Here is a 12,182-nt window from a genome sequence, read left to right as displayed (position 1 = left end):
TGAAAGTGAGGGGCTGGAAAAAGATATTCCATGCAAATGAAAATCAAAGGAAAGCTGGAGTAGCAATACTCATATCAGATCAGATAGACTTTAAAGTGAAAAATGTTACAAGAGACAAGAAAGGACATTACATAAAGATCAAGGGATCCTTCCAAGAAGAGGAGATAACAATTATAAATATATATGCACCTAGTATAGGAGCGCCTCAGTGCATGAGGCAAATGCTAACAACTGTGAAGGAGGAAATGCAGGGCAGAAAGAGAGACACAGATGTAGAGAACGGACACGTGGACACCAAGTGGGGAAAGCGGGTAGGGTTGGGGGGGAATGAATTGGGAGATTGGGATACCAAATTGTACACTCTAAATATATGCTGTTTTCTGCCTGTTAACTGTATCTCAATAAAAGTTCTTAAAAAAAAAAAAAAAAAGAATCAGCCTGCCAATGCAGGGGACACAGGTTCAAGCTCTGGTCTGGGAAGATCCCACATGCCGCGGAGCAACTAAGCCCGTGTGCCACAACTACTGAGCCTGAGTGCCACAACTATGGAAGCCTGTGCACCTAGAGCCCATGCTCTGCAGCAAGAGAAGCCACCGCAATGAGAAGCCCCCGCACCATAAGCAAGAGTAGCCCCTCCTTGCTGCAACTAGAGTAGGACCATGTGCAGCAGTGAAGGCCCAATGCAGCCAAAAATAAGTAAATAAATACATAAATAATAAATCTTAAAAAAAAAAAGAAATAGGGGGAAGCTGGATGTTACCTGAACTCTAAGGGGTGAATGGCATTTGGCCAAGTGACAGCTGAGAAATCTAAACATAAGCCAAAGGGCTGAGCAAATTCACCGACAAAGACTTCAGACGTCCCTTGTTTCCTTGCATCTGAAGCAAGAGCATCTTTTATGAACTGAGTGTTTGCGGCAACCCCATGTCAAGCAAATCTGTCAAAACCATTTTCCCAACAGCATTTGCTCACCTTGTGTCATGTTTTGGTAACTCTCACAATATTTCAGACTTTCTCATTATTATTATATTTGCTATGGGGATGTGTGATCAGTGCTCTTTGATGTTACTATTGTAACAGCTTTGGCAGTTTCTCGCAAGGAAGTCTTTTTAAATTAGGGTATGTATGATTTTTAGACATGCGATTGCATGCTTAATGGACTACAGTGTAGTGTAAACACCACTTTTTATGTTTCCTGGGAAACCAAAAAATATGTGTCTCCTTTATTGCGATATTTGCCGGAACTGAATTTGAAGTATCTCCAAGGTTTGCCTGAACAGGTAGCAAATAAGCACATGAAAAATTGTTAAACATCAAATATCATTAGAGATTTGCAACTTAAGACCAAAATGAGATACAGTAGTTTCCTCTTATTGCAGGATAGGACCTCCTATCCTCGGTGGATGCCCGAACCGTGGATAGTACTGAATCCTGTATAGACTATGTTTTTTCCTATTTGTACATGCCTATGATAAAGTGTGATTTATAATTAAGCACAGTAAGAGAATATTTGAATTGACAGCATCACTACTCTTGTGCTTTGGGGCCATTATTAAGTAAAATAAAGGGCACTTGAACACCAGCACTGCGATACCACAACAGATGATCTGATAACTGAGACAGCTGCTAACTGACCAGCAGGCTGCTGACATAGAGTGTGGGTACGTTGGACAAAGGCAGGATTCCTGTCTTGCATGGGATGGAGCAGGACAGCACAAGACTTCATCACACCATTCAGAACAGTGCAACATGTAAGGCGTATCAATTATTTATTTCTGGAATTTTCCGGTTAATATTTGCAGAGCACGATTGACTATGGGTAACTGAAACCACAGTGAGCAAAACCACAGATGCGGGTGGGGGGACCACTCTTCTGCCATGCACCTATTACAGAGGCCCAAATCCAGAACCCTGGCGACACTAAATGCTGGTGAGGATGTGGAGCAACGGGAACTCTCATTCTTGGCTGGCGGGGATGATGCAACGTGGGGCAGCCACTTTGGAGGAAAGTTTGGCGGTTTCTTACAAAACTAAACATACTCTGACCATACACGATCCAGCAATTGTACTCCTTGCTATTTACCCAAAGGAGCTGAAAACACACAAACCTGAACATGGAGGTTTATAGCAACCCTATTTATAACTGCCAAAACTTGGAAGCAACCAAGGTGTCCTTCAATAGGTGAAAGGATAAACAAACTCTGGGACAGCCTTACAATATAATATAATTTAGCAATTAAAAATTGAGCTATCAAGCCAGAAAAAGACATGGAGGAAACTTAAATGCGTGTTGTTAAGTGAAAGAAGCCAATCTGAAAAGGCTGCACACCATATGATTCCAACTCCATGACATTCTGGAATAGGCAAAACTATGGAGACAGTAGAAAGATCAGTGCGTGCCAGGGATTCAAAGGCAGGGATGGAGGGATGGCCAGGCGGCACACGGGAAATCTTAGGAAGGAGTACCTATTATTCTGTTGGCTATTGTAATGAAATGTCCATTCCTTAAATCCCATAGAATTTACAACACAAAGAATGCACCCTAATGTAACTATGGGCTTTACCTAATAATAATCTGTCAATATTGACTCATCAATTTTAATAAACGTATCAGACTAATGTAAGTTGCTAATGATAGGGGAAATTGGGGAGGGAATGAAGGAACATATGAAAACTGTATTTTTTGCTGTTTTTTTTGGTAAACCCAAAGCTGCTCCAAAAAAAAAAAAAGAAGAAAGAGAGAGGGACTTCCCTGGTGGTCCAGTGGTAAAGAATCTGCTTTCAGGGTTTCAATCCCTGGTCAGGGAACTAAGATCCCACATGCCGTGGGGCAACTAAGCCCCCGCGCGCAACAACTACTGAGCTCATGCACCTCAACTAGAGAGCCTGTGTGCCACAACTACAGAGCCCATGAGCTCTGGAACTCACGTACCTCAACGAAGATTCCACATGCTGCAACTAAGGCCTGATGCAGCCAATAAATAAATAAATATTTTAAAAAAGAAGAAGAAAGGAAGAAAGGAAGGGGAAGAGAAAGAAAGAAGAAAGGAAGGAAGGAAGGAAGGAAGGAAGGAAGGAAGGAAGGAAGGAAGGAAGGAAGGAAGGAAGAGAAAGAAAAGAAAGAAAGAAAGAAAGAAAGAAAGAAAGAAAGAAAGAAAGAAAGAAAGAAAGAAAGAGAAAAAAAGAAAGAGAAAGAAAAAGAAAAAAGAAAGAGAAGAAAAAAAAGAAGGAAAGAACGAAGGAAAGAGAGAAAGAAAAGAGCAGTGGTTGCCAAGGGTTTCTGGGGAGGGAAGGAGGGATGAACAGGTGAAGCACTAGGCATCTTTAGGCAGTAGAACCATTTTGTGTGGTGCACCATGGGCGGAGCTGTGGATGGTGGTCATGTGCTGGCCCATGCTGCTGGTGTTTCTAAATATTTCTGTTACTGTGAATACAGCACTGTATGTTCCTTGTGAGTTTGGTGTGGGTGATCTTGCTGGTGCTACACTCAAATACTTCTGCTTGGCCATTTACAGGTGGAATGTCACCCTTACCTCAACCAGAGCAAACTGCTGGAGTTCTGCAAGTCCAAGGACATTCTCTTTGTGGCATTCGCTACCTTGGGGTCTGACTTGAGGAAGAAATGGTAATGATCTCTATAAAGGTATTCTGATCCTCAATGCTGTGCCTTCCCGGGCCATGTCTCAAGGCCTGTGGGAAATTAAGGAGGGTCAGCAGGAGTCCTCCATCTTTGCACACCCTTTACCTAGTCTACAGTGAGGGCTCACTAAAACATTATTGAATAATACGGTAATCGTTATTACTGATTAAAATGTTCATCCAATTCAAACGCTTTGTCTTTAAAGAGTGACAAAGTGATTCCAAGCCACGATTCTGACACTTAGCAGTTGAGATATATATGAGACAAATAACAATTTTTGTAGGTTTTAGTTTCTTTATGTCTTCAAGAGGAATATAGCACTTTTAGCACTTGAGGACGAAACAGAGACAATTAGTTGAGAGCATTTTTTAAAATGTATTTATTTATTTTATTTTAATTTTTTATTCATTGGCTGCATTTGGTCTTCATTGCTGGGTGTGGACTTTCTGTAGTTGCAGAGAGCAAGGGCTACTCTTCATTGCAGTGCATGGGCTTCTCATTGTGGTGGCTTTTCTTGTTGTGGAGCACGGGTTCTAGGTGCATGGGCTTCTGTAGTTGCAGCATGTGGGCTTAGTAGTTGTGGCTCGTGGGCTCTAGAGCACAGGCTCAGTAGTTGTGGTGCACGGGCTTAGTTGCTCCAAAGCATATGGAATCTTCCTGGAGCAGAGATTGAACCCATGTCCCCTGCATTGGCAGGAGGATTCTTAACCACTGTGCCACCAGGGAAGCCCGAGAGCATTTATTGAAATAGAAAATTCTTATAAAGTTCTTGGTTATTTGTTCTGGTCATTAGGTCTTACTGTGGACAACAATTTTGTCTTCTTGACTTATTTAATCTTTTAACTAAGTTTTCTCAGAAATGTTTAAAAGATGAAAAAACTACCCAATATTCCCTTCCCACCTTGCTTTCTCTTGTCTTTCTTCTTTGGATTTACCAAAAGAAACAGAAGAGATATTGAGACAGCCAGAAGGTAATGAGGAAGATTCTACAGGATTAACCACCCTTAGACTGAATGAACTATCCCCAAGTAGAATGGATATACAACCTCAGACACATAGCATCTCTGCCTCCCTCCCAGGGTGAAAAAGGACAGGCCAGTACTCCTGCAGGATCCGGTACTCAATGCCATTGCTGAAAAGCACAGGCGAACTCCAGCCCAGATCGCCCTGCGCTACCACCTGCAGCGGGGAGCGGTGGCCCTGGCCAAGAGCTTCAATGAGAGGAGGCTCCAGGAGAACTTCCAGGTACCTGGTAGGGTTGTGGGCAGCAGGGGGCTGACAGAACCACATGGTTTCCCTCTGGGCTGGGCTATTTGGGAGGCTCCCAATGAGTGTTTGGGCAAAGCTTATCTCCCTGTATACCCTATGCGTATATGTGCTGTATCCAACTGTCCTGTCCTCCAACCCCTGCAAGGGAGGCAGCACGGTAGTTGGAAAGAATAGTCGACAGAGGGTCAGGTATGAGTCTCAGTCCTGGTTTTCACTCAACAGTATGGCCCTGAGTAAATCATCCCTTGATTTCTTCAGCTGAAAAAACAAAGGAGTTAGCTGAGATGAGATCCAAGCACAAAAATCCCAAGGATTCCTTGGCTACCTCCACAGCCACTCAATTAAAGTCTCTGAGGGTGACCTGAATTGCTAATCTCAACTCTCCAAACGGACAGGTTCCCGTGACTTTTGCCAGGCACATGAACCCGAGGTTCATGACAAATGTCTCATGAAACCTACATAAGTTCCTACATAAATTTGTGTGTCAGTCTATGCAGGTGGGGGGGCAGGTAGGGGCTGCAGTAATTGCCTCCGGGAAATTGAATGGATCTTCTCACATTTCTGATAGGTTTTTGAATTCCAGTTGACCCCCGAGGATATGCAATGTCTGGATGGCCTAAACAGAAACATGCGCTACTTTGAAGAAGATGTGTAAGTAGCTTGTTGGACTGTGGATGACAGTCGGCAGGGTAATGAAGGAATTCCATGTATTCTAACCCACAAAGGGTGAGCTCTTCTCTTGCCTCTTCTTTTAGGGAAGTGGATGGAAAATATTTTTCCTTCAAGCCCTCAGAGCCCTGTTCCTCCACGCCCCTCTGTCCTTACTCTGCTTAACTTCCAGGATCAATCAATACAATGACATCCTTTGCACGTACTTTCAAGTCTCCTCTCTCTTCTTTCTCTTACTCATTGGTGTAAGACCTGGTTACCTCCTGTTCTCTCTCTACGTCATCAGTTTTCCCCTCCCCACAAGATTATTCAAACATTCTCTCATCTTCAAAAAAATTCTCTCTCTGACTTCATCTGCAGCTCCCCCAACCCCCATTTCTCCTTTTACAGAAAAACTTCTTGAAGAAGTCCATGCTTTCTGCCTCTCATGTCTCTCTCCCCATTCTCTTCTGAACCCACACAAATCAGGCATTTGCCCTCCTCTTTGCCGAAGCTCCTCTTGTCAAGGTCAGCCATGACCTCCTCTTTGCTTAACCCAGCAGTGATTGTCATCCACCTTATTTTACCTAGTGGGTCACTTTCTCCTGCTAGAAACACTTTCTCAGCTCTCCTTTCTTTACTGAAGATCTGGTTTCCCTCATCCCCCTCTCCGTTCCTTCTCTTGATCTTTGTAGGTGTCTCCTCATCAACCTGACCTCTTAACTTTGGAGTGAGCTAAGGCTCAAGCCTTGGACTTATTCTCTTTTCTTTTCTTTTTTTAAAAAATATGTTTATTTAATTTTATTTTTGGCTGTGTCGGTCTCAGTTGTGGGCTCTGTAGTTGCAGCATGTGGGCTCTCTAGTTGTGGCTCACATGCTTAGTAGTTGCAGCGCACAGGCTTAGTTGCCCCACGGCATGTGGGATCTTAGTTCCCCAACCAGAGATCAAACCTGTGTCCCCTGCATTGGAAGAAGAATTCGTAACCACTGGTCCACGTGGAAAGTCCCGGACCTCTTTTCTTTTCTATCCTTATCCTCATCCTTGGTACTTCATCTACTCCTGTTCTTTAAACACTGGGTAACTAGAGACTCCAGCCCAGACCGAGGCCCTGGACCGAGGTCTGTATATCCATTTACTCTACTCTACTCAAACTTATCAAGCGTATAGCGGAGCTCATGATGGTACCTGCAGCCTCACCCGCGCACCACAGCCCACATGCCAAACACGCTTGTATCAAAATCTTCCTGGTCAAGTAACCGGCCGCCATTTGCTCTCTATCCTTCTGTACTTCGTCTCTGCCCATACACACCGGAGTGAATGAGGTAAAAAAGAAGGTCTGTATATGTTAATCCCAAACTGCTAATATCCGTCCCCCACACCTTTCCCCTGTGGTAACCACTAGTTTGTTTTCAGTCTGTGAGTCTGTTTATGTTTTGTAAATAAGCTCATTTATATCTTTCTTTTTAGATTCCACTTAAAAGTGATATCATATGATATTTGTCTTTCTCTGTCAGACTTACTTAACATACACAGACTTCTACATATAAAACAGATGATCAACGGGACCTGCTGCAGAGCACAGGGAACTGTACACAGTACACTGTAATGGTCTAAATGGGAAAAGAATCTAAAAAAGAGTGGATACATGTATCTGTATAACTGACTCACTTTGCCATACACCTGAAACTAACACAACATCGTAAATCAACTATACTCCAATATAAAATAAAAATTAAGTTGAAAAAAATAAAACATTAAAACACCACTACTTTCCGAAAAAGAAAAAAAGTAGGTCTGCCGGGGAATGCCTCTTCTTGGTATCTGGTGGCCTGCCAGAGTCCTCATAAAACCTACAAAGGCCAGCAGGACACTGTCTCCCCACGTCTGTGCCTCCGTGTCCGGCTGTTCCGCCCCTTCTGACTCCAGGACAGCCCGATGGCCTCCTTGCTGTCGCCCACGTGCGTCAGGCTGCTGCCTCTGCTCAGAGTCCTCTTCCTCCAGATACCTGGAAGGTCGCTCCTTCCGCAAGGCCAGGCTTAGATGGCAGCTCTGTGACAGCTTCTCTGTCACTTTATCTAAAAACACCACCCAGTGCAGCACTTCCTTCCCCTCAAGGTCCTGACCTATTCCTCTCGGCACATCTCCCTAATTAGCATACCAGGTGGTGTGCTCACTTGTTTTGTTTGCTTTCTGTTTGCCACAGAACATGAGATTTCAAGGAAGGAATTTTTAAAAATAGGCCCTCTCCCTGAGTAATTAGTAAATATTGGTTAAATGAATAATATAATAAAACGATAGACAGGGAAGAAGAGTAAGGGACAGTGCAGAAGCAGGTAGTAACTTTTTATAATTACTACCAGTCATTTTAATCAATCATTATTATCCAGTGATTTAGCATTGCCTGTCTCAAACATGATTACCTTATACATGCAAAGAGTGTTGGCCTCCTTTGCTAAAACGGAAACCCCTCTTGAAGGGGCTTATATTACAATCACTCTTTCCATCTCTAGATCTACTACGTGATTTTTCACGCAGTAAAGTCATAGGTAAATGATTCCTGAGTGCTTGAAGGAATGGAACAACAGTGATATTCTTGTCACCTTCTTCAACACCACCTTGAAATATTTGTTAATTTTAGGTATTAAACCAGATAGGCACCGTTTTAGAAGAGGAAAGACTCATTTCTGCCCTCTTGGGAGTTTATAATATCAACACAAATTGTTTATCTCCTTAAGTTGTAGGATAATATACCTATAAAAATGGAATATATTAGTTTATTTTTGTGCATGTGCCCAAGTGTATATAAGCGTATTTACTTTCTTCAAGATGTTCATTACATTGTAATGCAATTTTACATGGTTGTTATAAAACTAGTTGGGTTTGTACTTGTCCAAAAAGAAAATTATATTAATTCTCATGCTTACGCCTCTCTTTATCCAGCCCAGAAACAGTTACTTGACCAAGACTCTCCCTTTATCTTTTAGATTTTTTCATCACCCAAATTACCCATTTCGTGATGAATATTAATAGCAGTGTCTGTGGTTGCTCCTGAGTTCTTGGTTTGGGGTTGCTGACTGGAGGACCTCTCAAGGAGGAGAAGGCACCTGCTTCCTTCCAAGTCGCTTAGCCAGATCAGTCCCTGGAGCAGGAAGTAAAAATCTCTAAACCTAGTCTTTTTCCCCCAAAGTAAATAAAGATACATTTCAAACAATCCAACCGGCTGCAGCTTTGGCTTTTTATCTGTTTTGTTTTTTTCCGTGTAACTGAGGTTGAAATGCTGACACTCCTGGAAGTGATCATAGGAGATATGCATCCCTCACAAAAAGCTAACTGTAGTATATTTTCCAAATTTTCCAAGTCTGGCTTTTCACCTGTCTGTAGTTCATGTGTGTGTGTGTGTGTGTGTGTGCGTGTGTTTTCTCTTTTGTTCTGTGAATTTGCTGCACCATACAATTTTATGGGACCTTTTAAAGGGATCTAAAACAATGATTACACAATTCCCCAGGTGTTTGGATTTCAGTTAAAAATTACTCATTATAGGGACTCTCTAGGTGGCGCAGTGGTTAAGAATCCACCTGCCAATGCAGGGGACACAGGTTCGATCCCTGGTCCAGGAGGATCCCACAGGCCGCAGAGCAACTAAGCCCACGCGCCACAGCTATTGAGCCTGCGCTCTAGATTCCGTGAGCCACAGCTATTGAGCCCACGTGCTGCAACTGCTGGGGCCCACATGCCTAGAGCCCGCATGCCTAGAGCCTGTGGTCTGCAACAAGAGAGGCCCTTGCACCACAATGAAGAGTGGCCCCTGCTCGCTGCAGCTGAAGAGAGCCCTCGTGCAGCAACAAAGACCCAACACAGCCAACAAATAAATAAATTTATAAAAAAAAATGACTCATTATACCCAAAACAAGGAAGGCATCAAATTAAATTTAGAAAGACAAGTTACAGATGCCTATACCAAGATGGTCGAGATGTTAGTATTATCTGACCAAGGTTTTGAAGCAAGCATCATGAAAATGTTTCAATAAGCCATTGCAAACATACTGGGGACAAATGAAAAAGCAGAAAGTTTCAACAAGGAGATAAGAGTGTCCTAGGAAAGAAATAGAAGACATGAAGAAAAAACCAAATGGAAATTTTAGAACTGAAAACTATAATAATAAAAATTAAACACTCAGTGGATAAGCTCAGTAGACTTGAAGGAGCAGAGGGAATAGTCAGTATGCTGGAAGATGAAACAATATAAATTACCCAGTGGGGGCAGGAGAGGGAAAGTAGGTTTAGAAAGGAACAGGGCCTTGGGGACCTGTGGAGCAGGGATGAAAGGTCTGATGTGCACGTGACTGGAGTGGGGAGACGGAAGGGAATCACTTTTCAGTATGAGATGAGTGAGTTCTGAGGACCTGGTGTACAGTGTGGGACTGTGGTTCATAACACTGCAGTGTGTAACTGGATTCACTTAAAGAATGGATCTTAAGGGTTCCCAGCAAAGCCAAAACAAAAACCAAAACCAGGTAACTGAGAGTTGGTGAATGTGCTGGTTAGCTTGAGTGTATGTGGGGACCATTCCAAGAGGTACATGCACATCAGATCATTATACATAATTTCAACTGTCAATTACACATCGATAAAGCTGAAAAAAAAAAGAATGTGATGAATCTCATCAAATGTCTTTTCATAGAATCAACCAACAGAATTGACAGTGAGGACAGTACTTTTAGTTTGTAACTATTCTAATTTTTAAAATTGACTTTCTTATTTATTGTTTGAGTATCTACTATCTACTTGATTAGAGTAAATCTTAAGCCTTCTCCCCACACACAGAAAAGGGAACTATGTGAGGTGATGGGTGTTAACTAACTTGATTGTGGGAATCACTTCACAATCGTGCACGTGTATCAGATCATCACACTGTATGCTTCAAACACATACGGTTTGTCAGTTATCCCCCAAGAAAGCTGGAAACTTAAAGGAGGGAGTGGGGCAGAAGAGAGGAGGGAACAGGTATAAAGGGAGGCTTGTGGTGATGGAGAAGTTCTGTGTCCTGACTGTGCCCACGATTTGTGAAACACACACGTGAAAAAATTGCACAGAACTAAACGTATGCCCAGCACAAATCTGGGAAAACCTGAACAAGAGCAATGGGTTGTATCGACGTTGACATCCTGGTTGTGACACGGGGCTGTCGCTTTGCAAGATGGTGACGCTGTGGGGAGCTGAGTAGAGGGGACAGATTTCTCTGTATTATTTCATTCGACTGCATGTGAACCTACAGTTCTCTCAAAATAACAGGTGACTTTAAAAAGAGCAACTAGAAAATGAGCACCAGCTCCACACAGTCTCCTCCCTTTTGGATTCCTTTCTAATCAAAAGAACTTGGATGCGGCGCTGGCCTTGGGCCCTCCCACCATTTACTGTACAATCCAAAGAGAAAGCTCCTCCAGAGCACAGGCTGGAGGAAGTGAGGATAAAAACAGCACGAGCTAAGTCTGGACGGTGAGAACCAGTGGCTGCATCAATGTACATCCCATTCTATAAAAATGAACGTTGGAAACCCCCTGTCAGTCCTGGGATTTGGCACTGCTGTTACCAAACGGTAAGACTATTGGAATTGGGGGGGGGGGGGGGGGCGGGGCCGGGGGTGGGGGGGATGAGTTCAACAGGACCAGATGAACCTCAGGGGAGAAACAATCCTCTCTGGAGAATGTTTTTAAATTCAAATTTTAACTCCCCCCACAATCACAAACAACCCTAAATATAACTTTTCTTCAGCAACATACACACTCTAACTTGAGAATATGGGGGGTGGGGTGAGGCTCTTTTTTCCTAAACTTTAAGGCTTAAAAGCCCAAAAGCCATCAATTAATATGCACATTTTTAGAGACTTTGAAATATACTACATACCAAATTGCTTCCAGGAGATCTATATAAATTTATAGTCCTACCAAAAGTTACTGAAAGTGCTATTTTTCAATAAAAATTTCACATGTATTAGAGGTTCATTTGTTATTTTGAGTGGAGAGACTGGAAAATCACTGTTAATTCCGTTTTTATTCCTATTATTATTAACTCTCATCAGCTATTGGACATTCAAATCCTAGTTTCAGCCTTTACAACCAAGTAATCTTTGGAGATCACTTGACCCCCATGTGCCTAGCTTCCTACAGGGCCCTGGGCACGGAGGGGCACTCTGTGGATTAAAGGCAGGCCATCACTGTTAGTTCCTGTGTTCCTCCTGTATCATCTTTGTAAAATTGGGAATTTATCATTTTCTTCTTTATAAGAACTGTCTTATAGTTTCATTATTTTTGTTTTGCCTTTTAGACAGGTTGGAAATGTTTTTTCCCAGGTGTGGGGAAACCCTTCCCTCTGGCTGCAGGTTAGAATCAACGGGCTGCATGGGGGTGGGGTGCTATTAAAAGACAGGTGCTGCTGAGCACATCCTTTTGTTGTCTGAAGGTAAGGATTTTGCTTTAGGATAACGTGGGTGGCGGGGCTGGCAGGGAGCAGAGGAGCAGAGACAGGCAGGGCAGGCGGGACTGACAGCTCCTGAAGCTGAGGGATGTGTGTGGAGGCTCCTGTGCTGTAGATGTTTCAGTATTTCCATAATATGGTTTTTTTTTT

The 12,182-nt window shown here is 42.9% G+C and overlaps 1 protein-coding gene across 3 annotated transcripts in view; it reads left to right on the top strand.

Annotated features, from left to right (window-relative positions):
- LOC130851229 (aldo-keto reductase family 1 member C3-like) overlaps nt 1-8,765 on the top strand; it is a 31,095-nt gene extending 22,330 nt beyond the window's left edge. For all 3 annotated transcript variants that reach the window (XM_057731225.1, XM_057731224.1, XM_057731226.1), the window contains exons 8-11: nt 3,516-3,625; nt 4,720-4,885; nt 5,478-5,560; nt 8,543-8,765. In XM_057731225.1, coding sequence (XP_057587208.1) covers nt 3,516-3,625; nt 4,720-4,885; nt 5,478-5,560; nt 8,543-8,585 — 402 coding nt within the window. In that variant the 3' untranslated portion in view covers nt 8,586-8,765. The remainder of the gene's footprint in view (nt 1-3,515; nt 3,626-4,719; nt 4,886-5,477; nt 5,561-8,542) is intronic.
- The last annotated feature ends 3,417 nt before the right edge of the window (nt 8,766-12,182 follow it).

This window comes from Hippopotamus amphibius, chromosome 4 (genome assembly GCF_030028045.1).
Source record: "Hippopotamus amphibius kiboko isolate mHipAmp2 chromosome 4, mHipAmp2.hap2, whole genome shotgun sequence".
Taxonomy (NCBI): domain Eukaryota; kingdom Metazoa; phylum Chordata; class Mammalia; order Artiodactyla; family Hippopotamidae; genus Hippopotamus; species Hippopotamus amphibius.
Note: the sequence above shows the minus strand (reverse complement) of the source record. Positions and strands in the feature narration are given on the sequence as shown.